Source organism: Protopterus annectens, chromosome 7.part0, assembly GCF_019279795.1.
Source record: "Protopterus annectens isolate FY-2018-M chromosome 7.part0, PAN1.0, whole genome shotgun sequence".
NCBI classification, from domain to species: Eukaryota; Metazoa; Chordata; order Ceratodontiformes; family Protopteridae; genus Protopterus; species Protopterus annectens.
In genome coordinates, this window is record NC_056739.1 from 384,591,077 (window position 1) to 384,618,320 (window position 27,244).

Sequence of the window (27,244 nt, forward strand, 5' to 3'; positions counted from 1 at the left end):
ATGAATCTAACTGGCAATTGTGCTTAAATTTTTTAGTAGCTCCCAGCTTGAATGATTTTATTTTCTTAAAACCATTTTTAAAATTAAGACATGAATTGATTCCTTAAGTAGGAAAAAGGAAATAATGTAATGAATTTTATGTAGTAGCTTATGTAGTTTGTGAATTTTAGAATTGACATGAATAAGTACGTATTCTGTTGCTGTTGCAGACTTATTATTATTATGTGGTTACAGCATTATTGTGATTGGTTGGGGTAGTTTTAATTGATGGTATTTAAACCGTGTTTAATTATGCTAAGACAACTCTGAAGAAGCCTTTATGTAATACAGGCGAAAGTGCTTAGTTGTGTTAGTTCTGTGCAATAAACGGGATTTCAGTTCATCAGTTTGGTTGTGAAAAGTATTTTTTTTATTTTTTCAGTTTTTTAGTCTTTTGACTAACTTGTTATTGGTTTTAGTTGGTGAATTTTTGCACCATCTGTGACGATATATCTCGTAGGCACTATCTAAGTACTACATTGGTGTTACCAGAATTTTTTCGGCTTGTTCTGAGGATCAAGTATTATTTTATTATTGAAAGCCTTTTGGGTGAGCTACTATCATCAATACAGAACTTAACTACTTTACTACTGAAAGAAAGGACTGCTGCCAATTCGGAGGTGATTTCTGCTACTAATTCAGAAATGATTCCTTCCACTTCACAGGTTGAACTTTTTACTATGCATTCTCCAGTATTGGGGGATAACCGCCAAGAGACTGTTCGCATGGAAACTAACAACAGCTGGCAACCTGGAAGAGATTTTACAGCATGGTTCAGCATTCCAAAATTTGAATTAGGAGATGGAGAACTGGCGAACGCTAATAGACCCATTCTGAAACAACAGATAACAAACTTTGAGAAACTGTGTACAAAATTTCATTCCATTCAGTTAGACAATGCTTTTTTACAAAAGTCTCTTTTGTTAAAGCAAGTACCGAAGGGTTTACGTTTGTGAAAACTACCGATGGGTATCGAGAACTGCTCTGTGGTGTACTGTGAACTGATAGCCTTACTAGATAAGGCAGGACTTGAAATGTTAACTGTTATCATAAAAAATAATGACAGTAAGTTAAAAACCTTGGAAAATGAAATTGCTAGCTTAAACAAAAATAGTCAATGATTTATTATTTGCCAATAATCAGGCTATGTATAACAAGGTGTTGAATGATGTAGAGGGTCATGTTAAGAAAAATGTTTTGATAAAACAGCGCAAACTATGCAGAGATTCTGAAGAATACAAAAACAAGACTGCATATTCCAGTGGGGCAGGTGGCACCTTAAGAGGAGGATTACATGACATTAATGTGAATGATCAAGTTAACCTAAATAGGGCTAATGCCCAGAGAACTGAAACTAGACACCAGATAGAGCAAGGGCAAATTTCGAATCAAGAAGATGAAGTTTTTTTTTAGAGGAGGGAATGAAACCCAGGAGATCCGAATGTTTGAGAAATCAAATGAACAGGAACAACAGGACTGCTTATCAGGGGTACTACAAACAGAACCAACAGAATACACGCAATGGGAACACATGGAGGGGGTGGAATTACAGAAATTGGAATTAATTGATATTAACGGACATTTTTTTCTAACGATGGGTCAGGTTTGGTAGAACAAATGAGTGAAGACCACATGTTTGAATGTCAGGTGATCACAAAGCAAGATTTCACCATTTATAACTACAGTGATATACAAGTTACGACAACACACTTTGACCTATTGAGAAAAGGAATGTAATTTGTTCCATCCTTTAGGACTGATGTAGTTGACATCTTATTGAGTCTGAAATTATTTACCAGACAATTGAATTTAAAGATGTGTTTTCAGGGAAATGAGAATGATTATTCCAATGGACACTTTAGGAGAAAATGTGTTGTTTATTCCCCCCTATAATGCAGAAGTAGCTATGTTTGAGAAACTCTGTGAAAAAGAAATTAGGAATGCTATCAGAAATCAAAAAGGTAGAAGTTATAATTTAACAATAGAAGAGGTACAAGTTTTGAAAGGATTGATTAGTGACAAAAATCTATGCCTCATAACCCCAGACAAAGGGGGAGGGGTGGTAATGAGACAAATTGATTATGTAACTAATTTGGAAGAAATATTGAATGATTCCAACACATATGAGAGAGTATCAAGGCATAAAATAAATGGAGCATGTTCTTGGATTGATGTTATATTAGCAGAGGCATTGTTGCATGGGGAAGTAAGTGAAAAAGAACATGAATTCTTAACAGTAAGTAATCCTAAAATACCAAGTATTTTTGGCATTCCCAAAACAAACAAGTGTTTCCAACCCTCCATTTAGACCCATAGTTGCAGCAATGGGGTCAAAAATGGAACCTTTGGCTGCATGGGTGGACAATAAAGCTGGTCCTTTGGTAAGAGGAATAGAGCATATTATCAAGGACTCTTAGAACTTTCTTGAAAGGTTAAGGAATTTTAGAGAAGGACATCAGTACACATTTTTGACCATAGATGTGGTCAATTTATTTACTGTTATTCCTCACAAAGCACGATTAGAAATGTTTAAAGATAGTTTGATTAAAACAGGTCAATTAGATTGTAATAGTGTACATTTGTTGACAGTTTATGGAAATGATTTGAACAACAATTTCATGATGTTTGAAGGAGAACTGTTCCACCAAAAGGCAGGGGTGACTGTGGGAGCTAAATGTGCTCCCAGGTATGCAAATTTAATCTTTCTTGACTGGGAAACCAAGAAAGTTTTGAATTCACATTTTAGTGGGAAAATTGCCTCATACAACAGATATTTGGATGACGTCCTTATTCTGTGGAAGGGTACGGAGAAAGAAGCACATGATTTTACCCATTATTTGAATGGGACAACTAATTTCTTGAAATTTACTAGTTGTTGGAGAGCAGGGGGAATTGATTTTTTGGATATTCATTTAACAACTGCTGAAGGGGCCCTTGAGAGTTCTGTGTACAGAAAACCTACCTTCTCGAATACTTTATTACACTATGAGAGTAACCACCCTAAACATCAGAAGAAGAGTGTAATAAAAGGTCAGATGGTTAGGATCTCTAGGTTGACCAGTGGGGAGGATACTTTTAAAAAGGAAATGTGCAAACTGATAGGTTTATTCATTGAAAGGGGATATCCCCTCAAACTATTATTAAAAATCAGAAAAGAAGTGAAACAAAAAAGGATAAATTATTTTGCCCCTATCTTAACAAATGACAAGGAAATAGAAATGTTAAAAGAGAAGAACATGAATCAGGTAATGGTAGTTCGTTTCAACGAATTATCTTTTAAATTAGTTGATATTGTCAATAAATATTGGGAATTTTGCCTTGAACCAGATACACAACAGAGGTTATGGTCAAAAACCTACTGTGGTGTTCAGTAGAGGTAGGAATATTAAAAACCTGCTAGAAATAAAACACAGCAATGAAGCAGGATCACACAGATCTATTATGACCAAGTGTGGTGCCTGATAACCATAAGCACTAATAATCATTGTAACTGTAACTCATAAGGGCTGGTTTACATTGTTTTATGTAAATGTTGTGATGCATTTTACGTGGGTAAAACTGAATGTAACTTAAAATGTAGGATTTATGAACACATTAATGATGTTAATAAGAAAAACAAAACTAATGCACTTTATAGGCATACTTTAATGTGTAATACTGCTCAGTTTCATTTTTATGTTATTGAAATGGTTTCTAAGGATATTAGGGGAGGTCCTTGGGAAATTAAATTAGAACATAGAGAAACTTTTTGGCAAATTAAATTGGAAGCCAATAGAACCCCAGGACTTAATGATTCCATTTCCATTTTACCACTTCTTAAATTGAAATCGGTTAAATTATAAAATATTACATTGTATTTATTTATTATGTTTTTAAATCTATATTTATTATATCATATTGGTAATTGGTGTTGTTTTAATTGTATTATACCTGTTATTTCTATATAATATATATATATATATATATATATATATATTTTACATTATGCTGTGGGTTTAAATATTTATGCATATTCAAACATGGTTTCAAATAATGACAAGTTGGGTTTATGTCTTTTTTCTTTGTATTTTTACCATTCAGTTACTAATAATTAATTGTTTAGTTATTTTTATTAGTTTATTAGCTTAATTTTTCAATTAAGTTTAGGGTATATAAGACAAGGTGGCTTACAATGAGAGAGGGAGGAAGGTAAAACTCTCCTAGAAGCAAAATAATCTGACAATTGCACTTAAATTCTTTAGTAGTTCCCGGCTTGAATGATTTTATTTCCTTAAAACCATTTTTAAAATTAAGACATGAATTGGTTCCTTAAGTAGGAAAAAGGAAATAATGTAATGAATTTTATGTAGTAGCGTATGTAGTTTAGTGAATTTTAGAATTGACATGAATAAGTATGTATTCTGTTGCTATTGCAGACTTCGCAGTTATTGTGATTGATTGGGGTAGTTTTAATTGATGGTATTTAAACTGTGTTTAATTATGCTAAGACAACTCTGACGAAGCCTTTATGTAATACAGGCAAAAGCGCTTAGTTGTCTTAGTTCTGTGCAATAAATGGGATTTCAGTTCATCAGTTTGGTTGCGAAAAGTATTTTATTTTATGAGAAGTAAAGTTGTTTAAGAATCCTGCAGTTATTTTTTTTTCTGTGAAATGGACTAGTAGTCTGAAAATGAAACAGTTGTAGGTAGGCATACATTATGAAACTTTGTGGTTTTGTTTTTTTATTTGTCCACCCACAAGTCTACTAATTACTGGCAAAGGGTTATGTTGTTGTAAATAGGCTTGACTTTTTCAGAGCTGAGTGATTTTGCGAATAGAATGATTATTTTTGAAAATGTGAATTCCAAAGGAATGGGTGAATCTTGAAACACTTTTCTGACTTTAGATAGCTTGTCATAAGAAACAGTACTCGGTAAATAACTGCTAATGAGCATTTTTTCCAGCTACCCATGTATCTGTTCCTTTAGGCTGAGAGGCGGCATTGAGCTATAGTATAGAAAACTCTCTACAAGTTTTCTGCAACATTTAAATTGTTATAAAAGTTAGTAGTAGATAGATTACAATAAAATTTCAGGTGATAATGGTAGTAGGACCACATAGCTGTTATATTGTTTTTTTTATTTCTTTGTTTAAACCTTTTATTTTGCATCTCTTTGACAGCAGTGTAGTGTCTGTATATTTAATTTTCATTTCTTTATTTCTTTTCAAAGTTTTGTAGGGCTGGCAGTTTGTTTATTATTTGTACAAGAGTAATTACCAAACTTGGTAAATTATTACCTGTTGGTACTGGCATTTTTCCAGAATTATAACTTTGCTACAACCACCATTATCTAAAGTGATATAGTCGGCTTGTTTTAAGAGTTTTTAATAATTGAATCATGTGGTATACTACCTGTGTCTGAGTGGTTGTGAATACTATAAGACTGTATGCGAGAACGGAGAAAATAGTTGGTAGATTTTAATTACATTTGGGTAAGATTGCACTGTACAATATATTGTTGAGAGACAGTTGTAAGAAATCCCAGAAAGCAGGTAGTTTACATTTGTTCTACAGCAGTGCAATGTGAACATTATTTGGGCAGGGCTGGTGTTCCTCAAAACCTATGTTAGTAGTTCACTTTTTCCATGTACTCTTAAGGCCACCCTCCTTGCATATTAATAGGCAGCAATGGTGTGGATCAGGATATTTTATGTTTGTCCATCCTTAGATGGTTGTGTCCCTGATATTAGTTGGCAGTAAATTCCATAGTTTGGAAACAGCTAGACTAAAAACTTTCCAGTCCTTTCTTTTTTTCTTCTAGGTGGATCTTTTTTTGTATTCTGCAAGGTTCAGACCACTATTAAAGCTGGACAGACTACAATATTGATCCTGCCTTTCGAAGCTTGTGACAGACGATGCTTGACTGTATTAAGTTAATGCTAACCTGTGAAGGCCATTCTGGCCCTAAGAATTTGATTTGAGGGCAGAACTATGCTGCAGTAGTACCAGTTGTAGAAAACATGCTTACACATATTGGACTTTTTTCTTCTGAGTGAGGAGGAGACCTTTACTTATCTTTTAATCTTCGTGATTTTGCTTATTTTAACTTCTTACAGAATGATAAAGTTTCTTCTCTGAGTTTCCAGACTTATACAGTTTGGACCACAATAAATATGTAAAAAAAACGAGCACCTTTAATCTACCCCTTCATCCCATTTTGCCGATTTATGACAAGCTATGTATTTCACAGATTAGGACAGCCTTTTCCAATGATATGATATGTAATAACAATCTTACCCATGAAGAATGTGATTTACTATTTGAAATTGTGGGAAATAAAAGAATTGGGCTGATGAAACCAGACAAGGGGGGTGGTCTGGTAGCAATGGATCAAGAACAGTATATTCACAAAATGTTACTACATTTATATAGTCAAACATATGAAGAAATATCTGTTAATCAATTTAACCTAGCTTACAGACATATTGATGTAGTACCTCTTGATCTATTGCTTGACAACCAAATTACACTTGCTGAGATGAATTTTATGGAACAGTCTAACCCACATATACCTACAATCTTTGGTATACCAAAGACTCATAAGTCCATAGTGGACCCCCCCCCTTTAAGGCCTATAGTAGACACAAAAGCATCAAAGACATTTTCCATGGCCAAGTTTGTAGATATAAATCTGATGGGTATATTACAACAATTTCCGCACATTTTGCAGGATTCATGGGAAAATTCAGCATGAAATGTGCAATGAAGAAGTGATATTTGTTACAGTTGATGTGTGTGATCTTTTTACTGTTATTCCCCAAGAAGAGGGCATTGACATGCTCTATGTTTTCTTATGTAAATATTCCGGGTTAGCACATTCTAGAATATTGATGTTTCAGACTGTTATGGACATCGTATTGAATAATAGTTTCATTTTCTTTGAAGGGCATTATTTCAAGCAAAAAATAGGGATAGCCATGGGGGTTTCATGTGCATCCCTGATTGCTAACATAGTTTTGGCAGAATGGGAAATTTCAAAAGATTTTTCATCAGATTTGTTCAAGTATTGTTCCTTCTATGGTCGTTTTTTTGGACAATATTCCTATTTTATGGCGTGGAAGTAAAGAGTTATTGTATTAATTTTTTGAATATCTAAATAGAAGTACATCCTTCCTATGGTTTACTATTGAGGTAAACGACAGTGTTGTACATTTCTTAGACATTACCATCATTAAAGATGTGGTTAATGGGAGGTTTATATCTACACTATTTAGGAAACCAACCTACTCCAATACATTGTTACATGTTTCTAGTGCCCACTCTATTCATCAAAAGGTCTTTGGTAAAGGGGCAAGGTGTTAGGTTGGCTAGGATGGTCAGTGAGAACGACTTATTAATGAAATAGCAACTTTAAAAAGTATGCTTTTGGCAAGAGGTTATCCCTTACCTTTTATAGAACCCATATTCCAAGAAGTTAAGTAAAGGGAGGAGGGTTTTTTCCCCCTATTTTAGGTACTCTATGTAATATCAATAACAACAAGAGGGATGACAATATTGAGACTACATTTTCGCATACAGTGATACTCACATTCAGCCCATTATATGGGAAGATCAAAGAAATATTAAATGTGAATTGGGCATTATTTGATATAGAACAGCAATATAAGAATAAATTAGGGGATCATCCTGTTGTAGTTTACAAGAAGGACAAATTTTCAAAAAGCTATTGGAAACTAATATAACCAAAGGGACTAAATGTAAAATGTGGACATTGTAATCAATGTCCACATATGATGGAGAATGAGTCTTTGTTTATTAAGGAGTTTGGTCGGGTAAATTTGAAACAAAGGTTTAACTGTTATAGTAAAAATATTATATAGATAGCAATCTGTCAACAGTGTCAGACTTTTTACATAGGAAAAACTAATAATAGCTTAAATAAGCGGGTTTATCAGCATTTATACGATATTAGTAAGAATAATGTCAAGAATGCTCTTTTAAGCATATTAAAGAACGCGAAGGGCATCGATTTAAATTTAGTGTTATTGAACGTGTGGAATACCAGTGTGGGGGGGGGGGGCGAGTATCGAGAGTTGATGTGGCAGTTGAAATGTAATGCGACATATCCCCCTGGGCTTAACGAAACTGTTAGTCTTTCCAGTTACCTTAAATTGAAAGCTGATTTTCATATATAAAGAATGTAGTTATTTTGTTTTTTAGGGCATGCAATTTTATAATATAGTATAGTAATTTTTTATTATCAGTGATTAAAGAAGAGTATTTGTACAATTTTGTTAAGATTTAATAGGTTTTATTAGAGTTATTTGCCCCTGATGTTAGTATGTCTTTGTGTAAATAACATCCAAACAATGAATTTTAGGGACAAAGTTAGGATGCTTTTAACATAGTTGATTGATTAATTGAAATCATGTGATTATTTTGTATAAAATTGAGTTGTAACGACATGAGATGTATTCTGATGAAGTCAAGGCTGACAAGCAGATGGAAGCGCTAAATTAAAGGATTTGGTGTTGCCTTAGTGCCGAGTGCTCTTTCCTTTTTGTTATTATTGAGTTTCAGATGTTTGTATGATGACAGAAGCCAATATGGAATAAACCTCCAAATAAACAATTTATTACCACCCCAACTCTGGCCTCTGCAACTATTGCTCTGGTTCTACAATGCTTTCAACTTTGCTAGCGCTTAAGAAGTCAAAGGTAATTTTGTATTCTTAACTGCATCAAAGTTAGGTCACCAAATGGCACTAGCTGAATTGCGTCATCTGCCTACTAAATTTTTTACTTTTGTGTCTAGCTAAACCTAGTTAAAACCTTGAGCCTGGCACTGTTATCTCTATATATTTTAACATTTCTGATGGAGCACACTTCTGTTTTTACTCCACAGGCCGTATTAGTTATGTAGCTAGTAAACTATGCAAATGCAAATAGTTGTCTTAAACCTTCTGTTAACAAAAAATGATGGCTGATTACAGTGTTTATTTAACTCTATAATTGCATCTCCGGAGTCAGTTCTACCCATGGCATGACCTGTAATTTTATCAAGGCTGTGGCCACCCTCGTCTTCTGAAGCCATGTTTGGAATGTAAAAGCAACTCATGGAACTCAAAATTGAATGTTACTTGTCATCACAACTTTCTGCAGAACCTTGTACTAAGATGAAAGAATGGAAGTTGCCTTTATTACTAACTGATTTATATATATTTTCCTTGCATGAGTGAATAAGTCTTGAGATTATGGGAGGAGCTATTGTGGGTGAAGCCTTCCATGCATCTTTTTGGGGTGGGTAGATTATAGTGGCAACATTCTTGTTTACATCAGTTTAGAACATTGTATTCTACTGAATGGCTCCCAATTAGATGTGCTAGATAGAGTACTTTCAGTTTTTTTACTTTCAGTTTTATACTGTAAAAATTTTTAGTACAGTTCTCACAAGTAACAGAAATGGTTAAACTTGAATGTTATACTTGGTGTCACCCCCAACACTCCGTCTACTTGTATGTAAAAAGTTCAAGAATGCTGTAGCTTGTAGTACAGTAAATACTCTTGAGATTAGTGTATATTCCCCCGTTCACGCTTCACTGTTCTAAGGATCACACTTGCAGTCCACAGGTTTTCAATGGGCATTCCTTGCAAAACCCCATTGAGGTGAGAACTGATAGGATTTTAAAATGGTCTCTTCTGTAAGAATGTCCTTTTGTGAGATTGGAGTTTGTATACATGTGTGAAATCTGGGGCGCAGACAAGCTGTTTTGAATAACACACTAAGCCAAGCAGTTTGAGATTAGGAAGCATTTTGATGAGGTCAGTGATGACAATTTGTACTGTAGTGCTTTTTTTGAGACTGATCCTATGAATCAGTTCACCTTATTCCAAAACATACAAAAAGGGGACAAAGATGTATCTTGTCCTTTTTCTGCTGTGGCTGTTCCTCTGCTTTCTGTAAGCGTGAAGTGAGGTTGGCAGTTGTTAGATGTGTTTGCCCTTTTGCCTATGTACTGTCATATAGGGACCAAGTAAGCAGAATATGTTAGTGAGTTTAGTTATTGACAAAAGTAAGTCCCAACAACACTGGTACTGTTATTGTTGTAATACCTCAGTGAGGTGAAAATTAAGGAGCAAATCTCCACTCTAGGAATGTTTAAGTCCTAAACCTCAAATCTCACCCCTGGCAAGCATTAAAGCTGTTTACCATGAATGTTTCATTTATGCTGTGAAAGTTGTGCAAGAACTGATCCAAGGAAGCTGTAGGGTTCTAAGTATTAGCAGAGTAAGAAAAAGAAAACAATCTTGCAGTGAGACTTGCATGTAATGCAAGGATTGTGAAATTGAATGACATAAGGTTGAGGCCATGGTTACTAAAGTTTATCAAAGACTTTAAAACGTAAAATATTTACATGTTGTAAAAACACTTGACACTGGAATAAGTTTCTCTCATGTAAACCAGTGTTTATGCCATGGAACCAAGTGATTATTCCAGGAGTTATGCAGGATAGACCTTATTTAGTCAAACATTTCACACATCTGATTGGTGGATTAATTGCTTGTATGGTGTAATGAGAGATAATGGACTGCCTAGGGTGTGATGAGGTTTGATATCAGTGGTAAAGTTTTTTTTTAGCCTCCAGAAGGTTCATTATTCTCCAGTAAAGCCCATTTTATGGGGGAAGGGTATTTTTGAACTTAAAGAACTAATACTGAATGATTTTTAAAGTTATTTTAGAATGGATTTGTGTAGCTTTTGGAATTTAGTTATTTCACCTTCTTCTTTCGGCTTTTCCCAGTTAGGGGTTGCTACAGTGGATCACATGTCCACTCATGATTGGCAGTGGTGTTTTACGGTGTCGAGTTGCCAGCCCAGTGCCCAACCTTCCACAGAAGGCATACTCACGCCTAGAGTCAATTTAGAGTGTCCAAGCCACCTATAGCATGTCTTCGGGATGTGGGAGGAAACCGGAGCACCCAGAGGAAACCCACCGACCACAGGGAGGACATGCAGACTCTGCACAGAAGGCACCCCAGATGCGGATCGAACAAGAGAACCTCTTGCTGTGAGGTGGCAATGCTAACCACTGCACCACCGAAAGAATAAAAAAAATATTGTTTACAGTTAATGGCTTAGAAAAGTTTTGTTCTGTAGTATTGCCATGAGACCCATACATACACTTGTGTGTTGTAGAATATGAAGTAGGGGCATCAAAATCTCCCCCCAAAGAAGAGACTAAAAAATTCATGCAATCCAGATGTTCGTATTTTTATATTTATCTTAATAGATTTTTGGTAATCTGGTCTTCTCTTGTGTATGTACTTGTGCTTCCCAGGTTTTGCCCCTGTGTAAGAAATAGTAAGAAATGCTGAATCTTCCTGGCATTCTTTGAGTTTTTAAATGTCTCCTTATCTCTTAGGCTATAGAATACTCATCTTGGAATGTAAGCTGTGGAATGCATGAGTTTAGAATTCACTCTGCATTCTTGTGTAGGAATGTAATTCAGTTTACATTCCGAAAACAAAAGCACATTTCACAACCCGGTGTCCATTTGTTTAACTACATGGGTATGTCAAAAACAGCCATGTGTAATGACCTGGAAAATAAAAAAGGATATTTGCTTTTTAGTAAGAAAAAAATTTGATTAATTCTGTATGTAGGTTTATCTATTTCTGATTCCGAGTGTAGAGACATAGTGATGTTAAAGGACTTATTTGCTGGATTTACTTTGAGCCCAAAAGGAGGTAATGCTGATTTATGAAGGATGCAGATTTTTTTTTTATGGAGGATCAGTTCAGTTTGATTTTGGATTTTAAGACATGCTATAGGTGGATTGAACACTCTAAATTGGTCCTAGGCGTGAGTGCGTGCTTGTGTGTGCCTTCTGTGGAAGGTTGGGCGCAGGGCTGGCAACTCGACACCGTAAAAACTCCACTGCCAATCATGAGTGGACAGGTGATCCACTGTGGCGACCCCTAACCGAGAATAGCCAAAAGAAGGTGGTGGTGATGGGAGCAATTATACAAACTGGTAGTACAGCAAAGGTTATCATCAGCCTTTATTTGCCTTTAACTAATTATAAAGTAACTGGCACGCACAGAATATGAAGCAACTATTTCTTTGAAATTAACGCAAGTTTAGTTTTACAAAGCTGCTTTTACTAAACACTCCAGACATTACATTTTAAGTGCCTTCCATGTGGTAAAAATAGGGTAATGATTACTGAAGGTGTGTGATGTAACACCTTTATAACTTGAGCCTTATGTTCAGTAATATTCTCTATTAATTCCTACTGTAGTAGCTCACCTCCTAAGGTTTGGTAAACTTTATAAACAATGTAAAAAAAAATGTTTTATTAATCCTTTTACTCAAAATGTTTAACTTATTTAGTCGGGTATGTTACTGTAACAGTGCTATGTAAATGTTCCTGTATTTGAAATGTTTTACCTGTCTGACATTATCTGTATTGTATATGGTCAAGATTTCTGTCTTGTAAATCGTCTTAATGAGGAGCTTTTCTCCCCGGGCCTCCGCTGAAAATGGACATACATCCAGTCAGACTATCCTGGTCAACAAATGTAAAATAAATAAAATAAAGCAACAGATCTGTGAACAAACAGTATATAGATCAAGAACCCTTGATCTGTTTGGAAAAAAGAAGCATCTGAGGAAGTGCAAAAATATAAACAACAAAACCTAGACATTTTTGAAAAGTGTAAAAATGAAATATGGATATGGGAAAGAAAGTGAGATTTGATATGGTGCAATATTTATGCAAATAAGAAAGCCAAGTTAGTCAGTATAAAGAAAGCAGTCCCAAAGATATTCAGAGTGAAATACAGGCAAAGGCATCCAGATATGGAAAATTCACAGTAAAGAAAATAATATCACAAAGAGGGAATGTAGAAAAGATTAATAAAGCAGAAGTTAAAAACAGAAGGTGAAGTTATGGAATGCCTGCAAAGTGAAGGATTTGGTGTAGAAGGCCAAACACAGGTTACATCACAGCAAGATGAAGCGAGTCCACAAAGTAAGGAGAAGCAGAAAAATCAGGTGACATCTGAAGAAGAAATACGGACATGAGAAAGAAAAAGAGATTTAATATGGTGTAATATTTATGCAAAGGAGAAAGCAAAACTAACCAATACAAAGAGTAGCACCAAAAATACTTGAAGGGAAATACAGGTAAATGAATCTGGATATGGAAAACTTTACAATACAAAAAATAAGACTAAGAGGAAAAGTAGAAAAGGAGGCTGAGTTTATGGAGTACCTGTGAAGTGAAAGATTCAGTGTTGTTTTTCTTTCGGCTTTTTCCCGGTTAGGGGTCACCACAGCGGAATTCTGGTCCGCTAATGATTGGCAGTAGATTTTCACTGTGCCAAGGTGCCAGCTCGACACCCAACCTTCAGCAAAGGCACGCCCATTCATGCATGTCTTTTGAATGCCACTCGACCGCAGGAAGGACATGCAGACTCCACACAGAAAGCGCTCCAGCCGTGAATCTAACAGGAGAACCTCTTGCTGTGAGGCGACAACACTACCGCTGCACCACCATGGCTGTCGAAGTGAAATATTCAGTGAAAGCACCACAACAGGATAGAGCAATGGATATCCAAATTAAGGGGAAATCAGTGGAATGGGAAGCAATTGGGCAGGTGCCATGTGAAGATATTTTGGAGCTTTCCACAGGAAATCAGTATATTCACTTGAAGCTAGACAGCAAAGGAAGGAGCAGGAAACTGTGGAAACTCAATCAATGTTGAGGAGTGATAGGCCAGTAAGTTCCCATATGACAGAGCAACGGATGGTACAGGAAGAAATTGAAGAGAATGTGCCACAGGAAGATCCTACAGAACTTTCTATAGAATGCCCGCAGGAAATGGAAAATAAAAAAAAAAAACATGCCCTCAGTTTAGAAGAAATCAAGCTAATAGAGTTGCTTGATTTAATAGAGACAGATAAACATGTTAAGATTAATGAAAGAAATAGACTGCTGCAGAAGGTCAGTAAAACCCAAAAAAGTCAGATGTTTGATAAAACAAATGAACACAGAAATTAGGACAGGATATATTGCTGTGCAGCTAAATTAATAACTGAAAAAGTCCTACTGCAAGAACACAGGGTCGTGAGGGAAAGGAAGGGGAAAAATCGAATACCATCATGGAAGTATTGAATAGAGAAAACTGTAAACCAATTAAGACCAGAAGTGTCACTGTTAGAAAAATATAGAAGAGGGAACAGATTAAAAAAAATACTAAAAAAGATAGAAGTAATAAAAGCAATGTGCAGTATTAGAAGAGACCAGGATCTATCATGCACTATCACAAATAACAAGTTAAAAATCTCAGCACAGGCGGAAAAAACTTAGAAGACACACAGATAAATATAAAGGAAAAGTACAAAATAAGCATTTTATTGATGACCCAAAAAAGTTCTATAGAGAGTTGGGAAATAAGGGTAAAGGAATTGAAAGACCACCAAAAAAAGAAGAAATAGATATATTTTGGAGAAGTATTCATGAAGTTCCTGTGGAACATAAAGATGCTAAATGGACAGAAAAAGTAAAAGAAAGAATAAGAAGTTCAAATGTACAGGATATGAAATGGGATGAAGTAACAGCCAGAGAAATTGAAACAAAGTTAAGAAAAGCCTCCAATTGGAAAACCCCAGGCCCAGATGCAGTACCTAACTTCTAGTTAAAAGTATTAACATCCTTGCACGAAGATTTAGCTATGAGTAAGAACTATTTATGTGCACACCCTGAACAGACACCAATTTGGCTAACAACAGAGAAAACAATTCTACTACTTAAGAGTGAACCTGCAAGCGACCCTAAAAACTATAGACCAATAACTTGCTTTCCAAGAACGTATAAATTATACACTGGAATTGATGCCGACTGAGTTTATAGTCATTTAGAAGAAAACTCAGTTATGGCAGTAGAACGAAAGGGCAATAAAAGAAAGTCGTATGGCACAAAGGATCATTTGTTGTTAAATAAAGTCATAGTGGAGAACTGTAAAAACAAGAAGAATGTAAGTATAGCATGAATTGACTATAAAAAAGCATTTGATAGTATCCTACATTTGTGGATAAAAGAGTGCTTAAAAATGTATAAGATACACCCTACACTAATTGACTACATTACAGTGACCATGAAATAGTGGCAGACCACATTGCAATTAAGCCATGATAAAGGACAAATTATTATTCCAGGGATAAAAATTCAAAGGGGGATATTCCAGGGTTATTGCCACCACTGTTATTCTGCCTTGTCCTTAACCCATTAAGCGGTCTACTTAAAAGCTCGTAGGCCATGGCTATAATTTGTCTCCTAGAAAACAACAAAGTGTAAAGACTTCTCATCTTCTCTTTGTTGATGATTTAAAACTGTATAGCTCATCAGATGAGGAACTGAAAGAACAACTGCAAGTTGTCAATACCTTTTCAGATGATATAAGAATGTCATTTGGTCTTGGTAAATGTGCAAAAGCAACCTTTAAAGCAGGAAAACTGTAGCACCAAGAAAACATCAGTTTGGGACAAGAATGTGATATAAAAGAACTTGAGCAAGAGTGAGGATATAATATTTGGGAATTGATGAAGGATCAGCAATAACACATGAACAAATGCCAATAAAACTTAGTAAAGAATACTTTAGAAGACTTAAATTAATCCTGAAAACAGCGTTGACGTCTAGGAGCAAAATCCAACCTAAAAACCAATTTGCTCTTCCTGTCTTAACTTACAGTTTAGGAGTGATTGACTGCCCCAAATGTGATGGATAGATTAGATAGGAAAACATGAAGGATGCTTCATGCTCACCAAATGATTTGTAAAAATCAGTGCATACCAAGATTATATATTCCCCGTTCCAAAGGAGGAATGGGCCTCCTTGAAATTGATTACATGTATAGATCTGCAATTGTAGGATTCCACACATATCTATTGACCTCACAAGACCCAAACATAGTGAAAGTTTTGAAAGATGAGGGAAAAAAATCTAAGATGACTTCTCTGCTTAATCTAGCAGAAGCATATCGGCGTCAAGCAGGAAAGAAATTCAAACCAGAAGTAGATAAAACAAAAGAAAGAATATAAGGTGAAGGACCAGATGGGAAGGCAAGAAATGTTGTAAATGCAGTTGCAAATAAACTTCTGGAAGAACCTCATGTTGATCAGGAACAAATGCAGGAATGGTTAAGGAGAGAGAAATTCAAACCAAGAGATGAAAGGTTAATATTGGCGGCCCAAGATAGTGGGCTATGTACATGCTGGTTTACAAAGTCCATTTAACATGTGGGAGAAGCAGACAAATGTAGGTTTTGTAAAAGTGAATTGGAAACAGTTGCACACCTCATTGCTGGTTGTGACATACTAATGGCAGAAGGACTGTATACTGAAAGGCATAATAACGTGGCAAGACTGTTGCATTGGGGATTGTGTAAAAATTATAGTATTGGTGTCTGAATTGATCATTGACATTGCCACACCAAGTTACTGCAGTGTGTTGCATACAGAGAGACACAAAATCCTAAAATATCGGGATTTGCAGGTAGAAACGAGCAATGTGGAAGAAAGATAATCAGACATTTCCAATAGTAGTAGGAGCAACAGGTCTTATAAAAAAGAATCTACAATCATATTTTGACATGTTGCCAATACATGTAACCCCATACGAATTGCAGGAGTCATTACTGGGCACATTGAGGTTGCTGCGAATAGCACTTCTGGCTGACATCAAAGATTGAAACAATACTAATTTCATGAACTTTAATCGTACTTTGACTTAGGAATGGGGTCCATTCCCGTCATGGCATTAGAAACCCAAAGGACTTGGAGAAATTAAAAAAAGATAGCATACATCTTACACAGTACCCTCATGGCAAAGGGATGGTATACTGAAGGCACATTAAAGTGAAACATTAAAGTGAAAAGACTGTTGCATTGTGGATTGTACAAACACTACAATATCAAAGTAGCTGAGAAGCATTGGAAACATGAGCCACAAAGCATGGAGAATGATGAAGTTTATAACACATGAGATCACCCATTACTAACCGTTCTAAAAATAGATGCGAGGAAGACTGGTATCAGGGTCAGGGATCTGGGTATGCATGTAGACAGTAGCCTTACCTTCAACTACCACATGGCCACAGTGTTGAGGAAATCCTTTTATGTGGCACAACTTATAAGTAGGGGCATTCCATGTAGGTCCAAAGAGGTCATTATCCCACTGTACTCTGCTCTTATCAGACCAATCATAGAGTACATTGCTCCCTTTCGTATGAACCTGACTAGGCATATGCAGCAACTAGAGGGACCTCAGAGGTTCCGTATTAAAAGAATACAAGGCATAACAAACCTGTCTTGTGCAGAGTGCCTTAACGTCCTTTTTCTCTACTCAGTGTTCTGTAAATTGCTGAGGGCTGATCAATGTCTAGCTTACAGGGCATCCGCACACCCCACAGATATTCATCGTGTTACCCTGCTGCAGTCATCACACTTGGGTTATCTTGCCGTTAGGTGGTCCCGCAGTCGACCAGAGTTCCAAAGTCTTGGTCCGGCGTCGGTTGCTGTCGCTTCTTCCCTGACGTCAGTGCACCAGGGGTACATAAGAGGCATCTGACGCCATTTTCTTCAGTTTTTCTTGCCACGCGGTGCCCAAAGCAGAAGCAGTTTGCAAGTGCTGGTCGGCCGACACCTGAGATTTTCGAATTGAATTTCAGTCCAAAGTCTTCAATAAAGCTAAGTACCCCATTGGGGAACCTTTTCTTGCCTCAGTCCGATGTCAGAAAAAGTTAACAATTGCATTTCTTGTGGGAAGCAAATACCTCATAAGGACTTCCATTCTTATTGTATTCCTTGCCTAGGCCCAGACCAAGACATCACAGGTTGTCAGTTTTGTGCTAGGTTTAATAAACGAAGTATGAAATGCAGTTTTGACTTCGCACGACATTACTTTGGTAGAAAATTTTATTATATCATGCCGTCGGAGCAGCCAACGACCGGCATGCATAAAAAACTCAAGGATAAGGACAGGCAGCCTAAAACCAAGCCAGACTCTGAGGCCTCTGCTGGGCCTGTCGCCGGTTCTCCGGTTTTCAGTGAGGTGCCTACGCAGCCCCTGACGACCGTGGAATTGTAACCCCAGACAGCTTCAGATTCTCAAGTGGAGTGTACTAGGCCATTGCAGCCATCTTCTGTAGGCCCTTCCGACACCGGAGCAGAAGGTGATCCTAGTGCAGTAGAAACGCCTTTGGTTACAGAAGGCGTCTTCAGACCGACTACACTCACTGTTAAATCTTATGCTAAGCTTAAAACTCCATTAAAACCAAAAAAGACTGTACACCAGTCTCCAGCTCAAGGCCCCATGCCTAAGAAACAGATGCTTAAGATGGCTGAAGATTTGATTACCCTAATCAGGGGTTCCCATCCCCCTCCAGATAAAAGGCCAAGACAAGTGGAGGATTATGCTTCCTCTGACCAGGTTTCTATTTCCTCAGATTCTTCTGAGGAACAGGATTACGCTTTTCCCCCTTATGAAGACTCTGACGCTGAAGACTCTGTTCCCTCAGCATCTCCCCCTGAAGACTACTCCTTTGGGGAAACTTTACATACCATGAGGGAACATTTCCAGTGGGAAGGCCAAGGCTACTCTGATTCTAAGAAAAGGCTCTGAGAGTTCCTTTTACTACCCCAGCACAGACCGCTTGCTATCCCTCCAGTTTTAGATATTGTGGATGATGTTTACTTAGAGTCTAGTCTAAATCCAGACTCCCTACCTCCTGCTCCAGCCAAACCAGACAGATACTACAGAGTACCTGACTCTCACAAATTCCTTTATAAAAGCCCGCAATTTCCCAGGGTCCCAAAGGGGCTAAAGCCTCTATGGCTAAAAATCCTGTACCCTCTGAAAGGGATTCCAGAGCCCTAGATAGATGGGGAAAGAAGATATACACCTCCGCTACTCTGGCTATGAGAGCATTAAATTGTCAGTTTCACATGCTGAAATATCAGCAATTCCTAATGTCTGAGCACACATTCTGAACAGTCTCAATTCAAGGAAATGCAGGATCTGTTGCCTGCAGCTGAACAGGTGGGCAAACATACTTTACAATGTGGATTTGATTCATTGGAAGCTTCCTGTAGAGCAGCTGTTACTGGGTCTGTCATACGTAGACATGCTTGGTTAAAAGAACAAAACCATACCTGATCATGTTAAAGCAAAATTATTGGATGCACCTTTACAGCAGGATGTCTTATTTGGTGTCAAAGCAGAAGAGGTTTTCAAGAAAATGGAGGATAAGGCAAAGTCTATGCAGACGGTCAAGGATTTTTTACAGGTACAACCCCCTCGTTTCAGCAGAAATTGGCCAACAAAAAACTAGTCCTTTCCAGCTTCTGACACCACAGAGGGGCAAATACAGACACCCAAGGGGCAGAGGTCAGTCACAAGGCCCTTACAAACCTTGCCAATGGGGTGCTGCAACCCAGAAAGGAGGTGAAGACAGGCCCCAAGCTAGCAGAAGGCAAACACAATGACTCAACCCTCCAACTACCAAGCAAATCTCTCTTGGCAGCTCCCTTGGGAGGAAAATTAGCACTTTTTGCAGACAACTGGCACATCATCACAAAAGACAAATGAGTCCTAAACATTGTCTCTCAAGGATACAGATTCCACTTTCATACCTTGCCAAGGAAAAAAGGAATGCCAAACCTGCCACCAAATCAATGGGCAGAGGCACATAAACAAATTACAGCTCTCATGGACATGAGAGCCATTCAACAGGTACCTACATAGGAGCAAGGACAAGGATTTTACTCGACTCTTTCTAGTCCCCAGAAAGGACAAAGCATGGAGATCCAATGGATCTTTCAATTCTGAACACCTATCTGCAAGTACCAAAATTCAAGATGCTAACATTACAGTAGCTTCTTCCCATGCTGGGCGAGAAGACTTGGCTAGTAACGTTGGATCTCAAGGAGGCATACCTGCATGTCCCTATCAGACAAAATTGCAGAAGATACCTCCGCTTCATTGCAGGTTCAACCCATTATCAATTATCTGCACTGCCCTTTGGCTTATCTACTGCGCCCAGGGTCTTCACAAAATGCCTGGCACCCGTAATTGCATACTGCAGACAAAGAGGAATTCAAATATACCCATACCTGGACAACTGCCTTATTCAAGCGGAAAGCAAGGACATTCTTTTAAAACATCTGGCATTTGTCAAACACCTTCTAAGTTGCCTAGGGTACAAAGTAAACAAAAAGAAATCAAAACTAGTACCCTCACAAAACATAATATTCCTGGGTGCCAGCTTGAATACAATGGCCCAGATGGCTTATCTCACGCCAGACAAGCGACAACAGCTGACTCAATACTTCAAAATAATGGCAACAAAGACCCAACTCCCTGCAAGAAAGATTCTGCAGGCCTTGGGATTCATGGCATCTTGCATACTACTAATACCATTTGCAAAAATGCATATGAGGAAAGTACTGTGGTACCTGAAAAGCGTATGGACTCAGCACAACCACAGCTTGGAAAAAATGATGCCACTCATTCCCTGCCTTGAACAGGAGTTTCTGTGGTGGGCACAGGCATGTCACCTCAACAAGGGTCAGCCTTTCACCTTACCCACAGCCAGGCAAACTATAACAACAGATGCATCGGACTATGCCTGGGGAGCACACATGGCAGGACAAGTGCATTCAGGGTAAATGGACTACAGATCAAAGGCATCTGCATATCAATCAAAAGGAAATGCTAGCAGTACAGAATGCCCTAACAGCTTTCAAGGACCTCTTACACCCAGGACAACTAATGATAAAGACGGACAATACCACAGTAATGTGGTACATCAACAAGCAAGGGGGCACATATTCCTACCCTCTATGCAGGCAAGCTATGAACTTGTGGAACACAGCATTGTCTTACCAAGTTCAACTACAAACACAATTCCTGCAAGGAAAGAAAAACACGACCTAAGCAGAAACATCATGGATCCCCACGAGTGGAAACTGGATCCACAAGTATTTGCAATGATAACTCAAAAATGGGGACGCCCAGACATAGATCTGTTTGCCAACCCCCAAAACTACCAACTTCAAAAATTTTGCACAAGGACATTCCACCCACAAGCTTGGAAAGTGGACGCCCTCTCATTCAGTTGGAAAACATTAACAGTGTATGCCTTTCCTCCACTGCCTCTTCTAGCAAAGGTGTTGCTGAAAGTCAGATTAGAGAGGCCACAAATGATGCTCATTGCACCAGACTGGCCACGCCAGCACTGGTATCCAATTCTAAAGAACATGGCCCACGACTCACCATGGATTTTACCACAAATTCCTCACCTGCTCACCCAGTGAGACAGTCAAATTCTACACAGCCAGCTCAAGAGTTTAAACCTGGCTGCATGGCAAATTCCCTAAACAGTCAACCAACACCTCCTATCCAAAGCTGTAATGGATGTCATTCTGGAGGCCAGGAGGCCCAGCACCAGGAAAACCTATTCAGACAAATGGAAAAGATTTTGTGCCTGGAACCAGGCTAAAGGCCAAAATCCCCTTGATCCAAACATTCCTCAGATTATAGCCCCCTTAGAAATATAATTAACTGTCTAGCTTCCTATATGTGTAGCTTAAAAAGTAATGTTAAATGTAATAGGATTATGAATAAATATAAATGTCAAGGATTAAGTTGTGAAGGTATGTTGGGAAATGTTAAATTTAACTTAAATGTAAAAGTGCTTGGGGTATGTTTTGGAAAACAGGAGAATACACTGCAGTTATGGAAAGAAAAAAATTGAAAACATGAATGATGTTTGTAGATTTTTGAAGACATTTAGATTGTCTTTTAAATAGAAAGTTTATGTGCTCATTTCTATTCTTTTAGCAAGAACATTGTATCTGTGTTTTAGTATACCTCTTTTGTTTGAAAGAGAAATTTGTAATATTTTTTTCATTTATTTGGGGCTCTATATTGAACCCAGTAAAGACAGCTATATTATATGTTAATAGAGAAGAAGGGGTTTAGGATTGATTAATCCTGTAGTTTATGTATCATCACTAGATTTAAAATATTACAAAAATTTGAAGCATAATAGTTTGTTACTATTTAAATATTAAAATGTAAGTATAGATGAATGGTTGTATGTTTGGAATAATAAAAGAAAGCTGCTATGGACTAATTATGAAATAAATACAGAGAGAAAAATTTCTCATGAAAAATAAAAATTGATGAGATAAAAGATGATAGAAGAAAATGGTATAATAATGTTATGAACAAACACTGTTTGTATATCCATGGAGGGAATTACCAAAAGTTAAAACTACAACAATACAAGCTAGTTTGGGAAGATGTAAAGAAATGGTTGAATGTCAAGATTTTTTATGAAGACTTAGCATACAAAAATCATTGATGTAAAATATTTAGAAGGAATTGAAAATATAAACAAATTTTAAATATGGATATGATTCAGTATGTTTTTTTTATAAAGGAAAATGTGAAAAATGTAACAGTCAGAGTTAAGGATATTTTGTTTAATGAAAAATGGAATTTAGCGATGTTAAAAAGGATGCGATTTTGGATATGGAAAATTGAATGAGGATCTCGTAACTGAGAACACTTTCTTTTTTTATTGTTAATAAGACTATGTGTTGTTAATGTAGATATATATATATATATATATATATATATGTGTGTGTGTGTGTGTGTGGTATACATTAATTTGTTCGTACGGAGGTTGTACGATTCACCAAAGTGCAAAAGTACAACCTCTAGATCTCCGAAATTACGAAAAACAAAAGGTGTGACTTTCAAATGTGCAAATGCACATTGGCATTCGCTCATTTGAAGTCGGCATTTTGGGTGCAGATTGCACTATAGTGGGGATCTGGAAATGAATCCTTTCCCTCACTGTAGTGCGATCTCAAAGTTTGTATATTAAAGTAGGGGGGTGTAGGGTGCAGAGGGGATTTGTCCCCCTGCATAATGCTGTATGTAACTTTTTTGATTTTGAAAATGGTTGAATCTCATTATGGAAATTACCATTTTTGAACTCTTGTATGTTCAGAGTGTTGTGATTCGACATTTAAAGTCGCAAAACCGTACGACTGCCGAAATGTGTTTCGGACAAATGAATGTGTGTGTGTTTACACACGCACACATATATATATATATATATATATATATATATATATATATATATATATATAGTAAATATGTATGTTTATGTAAATTTTATGCTTTTTATAAACAAAGGACACATGCTCTTTTTGGCAAGTGCCATGAGATCTTTTACATCCACTTGAGCTACCACCAACCCAAGCAGATGAACCCTTGGTTTAACATCTCATTTGAAGGATTGCACACTCAGGAGTGCAGCATCAACAGTTGATCTGCCTGACATGAGAATATAACCCACAGCCTTCTGCACCAAAGGTGAATGTGCTACTTGTGCCACTGATACATGCCCAGATGAACTTCTCTCCATTTGTAATAGCTCAAAAGGGGGGTATGCAATACATCCCAATCACAGTTTGATTTCCCCATCATAATTCATGTTTTAACAACAAATCCGTACACATTAAAATCAAAGATGTCAGAACGTGAAAAAAAATGACATTGAAACTACAAATTAAGAACCAAAAAATAAAAGCCTCACAAAAAATGGAAAGGGATAGCCCCCCCCCCCCCCAATCACATGAGAAAGAATAAGTACCATGCAGGTGCAAGAGAGAGAGATTAGTGTCATCATACATAGAAACAATAATTATAATCATAGCTCTCTGTGATTTGACTTTAAGGCTACAATACTGCATCTACAAACTAAACAAATATTCAGTAATGCAGCCATGTTAACAGTGACCTCTCTGTAAACTGCAGATCCCAAAATCAGCTTTCATGAAACCGACCACGATCATCTTGCCATCATGCTCTGCTCTAGGACACCAACTGTATGCACTGTGGATGTGAACTGTTTTTCTTTACTTTATCTGCCTGGAAAACAGGTGTGCATTGTGGGTGTCACCATTCATTTAAGCAGACCTTTAACTCAAATTTGCACCAAAGTTTGGTGAAGATGTTGGACAGGGTTGTCTTTAACCTAGCATGATTGATTTCACCAGCAGAACATGTACAGAGCATAAGTACAAAACTTTTCACTGTCAACACAGTTTATCAAAGGAAAACATTTTGTATTTCATTAATTCATTTTCCAGTACCTGTTGTTTCATATTCAGGGTCATGGGGAGCCAATGGCTGTAACAGCAAATAGTGGACATAAGCCATAGAACCAATCCAGGATGGATTCCCATTCTAGGCAGTTAGAGTGTTGTCAGTTTATCCAGTAGCATGCCTTGAAAATAGTGGAAGAGGTTCACTTAGACAGGTAACTAGGTAAGTAAAAGGCAGCAAGAAAGTCCTTCTGTTTGTTTCTTTAGATTGCACGATGAAAATACATTGTTTAATCTTGGGGGGTGGCAGAGTGGGTAATTTGCTGCTCTTCATGGTGCCACCATAAATTAGACTGCTCCCCCTGGTTTGAATTCATACCTACAAAAACAGGGAACAGCATTTATTTTGTTAAATGTCATTTCCTGCTTTCCTCTTCACTATTATTGCATCATCCTCTTTTTGAAGCATTAATTCCTGATTTATAATTTAACTGTAGATTTCACTTTTGGTATAGGGTTATGTTCTGTAGCATGCTCAGTCTAAGTAAGCTTACCTCCTTAGAAATCACAGTCTTGGTCTGTCTTGCACAACCTGCTCTTCTGTTTCTTTTGTGGCTTGTCTTTCACTAGGACACATTTATTTTTGAAACTTGTTTGCATGGATATAGGCAGTCTAATGAATAGTAACATTGACGTCACTCTCTTTAGAGGATGTGGTCTTTTACGGTAGCCTTGAGAAGTGGGCTGCTATTGTGCCAAGATTTTGCTTTCCTGGCAACCTATTTCTGTACTGTACTGTATTCCTTGCAATGAAGTTGTATAGTAAAGTACATCATTTTTCTGCTGCAGGAGTGGTCATAAGAAATTATGCTTTGCTGAGTACCTTTCTTATGAAAAGGTTTCTTGTTTCCCATTATGTGCCCTTCTTCACCACAGGAATGCCATGACATCATTGTGTGTATACATATGCCTGTTTCTCAGTATCTGTATGGCTGTGACATTTGAGGAACTTCTGTTCTGTTACCAGCCTAAGGGCAGATTCCCATAGAGCTGTTGCTAAATCTGTTAGGATGGATTGTTTGATAATTCGTCACCAGAATAAAGTGGTCTGGTGTAATTTAGTTAGCTGTCTCCTGTGTGTTTGTTTAAAAAAATACAAGATCTTTTATGCTGACCAGTGAGCTGTTTCACTCTCCTGTTTAGGCATTTGGCTGTTTGTACTTGTCTTATGAAGTATACTAAAGTAGAAAGTGACATTATGTATGCTGATGGGTTCACATTTTTGTCTTTCAGGCTCAACAAAAAGAAAAATTTATTCAAGAACGATATGGAAAATACAATCTTAGTGACCCATTTGTAGCCTTGCAAAGAGATCATGAGAAGCTTCATGCTGACAATAATGAAGAGAAGAAGCCAGTCTGTTCCAGCCCATTGGGTGTTCTGAAGGCAGTGATGTCCCAGTGCAGGAAGATGCAAGAAAGAATGCTGGCCCAGTTATCTGCTGCAGAAAGTAGACACAGAAAGGTAATTTTTAGGAGATATTTTGTACTGTTCTTTAATGAAGCCATCCATTTTCTATACACACTTATCCAATTCAGTGTCATGGAGAAAAAGTGCCTGTCCAAACAAAAGGTGTACAATAGGATCCATCCTGGATAGGCTATTAGTCAACTGCAGAACATACAGAAATCCATAAGCATGCTAGTCAAATACAGCCAGCAGTTTGCGTCATCACCAGTTTACATATTTACATGTCTTTGAAATGTAGAAGGAAACTGGAGATATAACACTGAAAACTCTCACAGGCATTCTGAAGACATGCAGAGTCTATGTGGAAGCAGCCATAGACATGAAATGAATTGGAGAACAAAGTACTTTGAGGCAGCAACATTAAGCAATGCACCTCTTTGCCACCTTTAGAATAATCTTACATAAGCAAATTAGTGTAAACAGTGTGTACTGTAAATATGAGTTCTTAGAATTTTTTTAAACAATGTCACTCAGCAGGTACAACTTAAAGCGAATATTCGGCTACTGAATGTTGCTCAGAAGACATCCTTCATCAGGAAGTTCTCCATTCCCCTCTTTTTTTTTAACTTTATCCATCACATGTCAGTTGACACAAGTTGTCCTCCCCAGCCCCTTTGTCATATCTTTCCTTCCCTCTCACAAAGGTCTGCTCTTCATGAGTATGTTGGCTTCCTGGGTTGGGGGGGGTGACATATTTTGTTTTCTAAAGCTGTTTTTGTTGTACTGCTGAAGTCTGTCATCAAAAACTGTATTTTTGCTGTTAAAACCAATAAAATAAAAAAACACTTTATCACAGCAGCTGGAGGAAAAACCAAGTCAGTTTTAGCGTAGCACAAATTTATTCTTCACTTTTGTCTTAAAACTGACTTTATCAGAACAATTAACATTGAAAAGCACGCACGTGTATATAAAAACTAACAACCAGTAAAAATCCACAATTCAATCACATGCTTATAAACATTAATAAAACAGTTAATCCTAATAAATGTTAATGAACGTTTTTATCTCATACAAAAAACATATATACTTGAAAACATTGTATTAATCCATGAAATTCCTGTCCCATCACTATCATTATATCAACTTATAAGTCAAGAATTTTCCTCCTTTTTTCTTTGAGAAAACATTTAATGTTTATTCGATCATTTAATCCAGTAGTTTTGTCAGCTCCTAACTTTAATTGCCTTAGTGTTTCTCTTTGTTCAGTTTTATTCGTATAATTGCCACCACACAAGTCCTTAAATATGGGTTCTAAAACTAAGAAAATAAATTTCTTATAAACTTGACACTCTAGTGAGTGTTTATAGAGGGAATTCCTACTATCTTTTTTTTCTGATAGCATAAACATGCTCTCTTATCCTTTCTTTTAAACTACTACTGGTCATCCCTACATAAAAAGCAATGCATCCAGAACAAATACATATATACACTAACTCATTAGAGTTGCAGTTAAAAACTCCAGGTACTGGTATGGTGTAACTAATATGCTCTAAATTAATGAAAGA

General features: G+C 37.0%; 1 protein-coding gene across 6 annotated transcripts in view; it reads left to right on the plus strand.

The window, feature by feature from the left end:
- Positions 1-27,244, plus strand: part of CTTNBP2NL (CTTNBP2 N-terminal like) — a 593,921-nt gene that overhangs the window by 427,499 nt on the left and 139,178 nt on the right. For all 6 annotated transcript variants that reach the window (XM_044076951.1, XM_044076955.1, XM_044076953.1 and 3 more), the window contains exon 3: positions 25,503-25,733. In XM_044076951.1, coding sequence (XP_043932886.1) covers positions 25,503-25,733 — 231 coding nt within the window. The remainder of the gene's footprint in view (positions 1-25,502; positions 25,734-27,244) is intronic.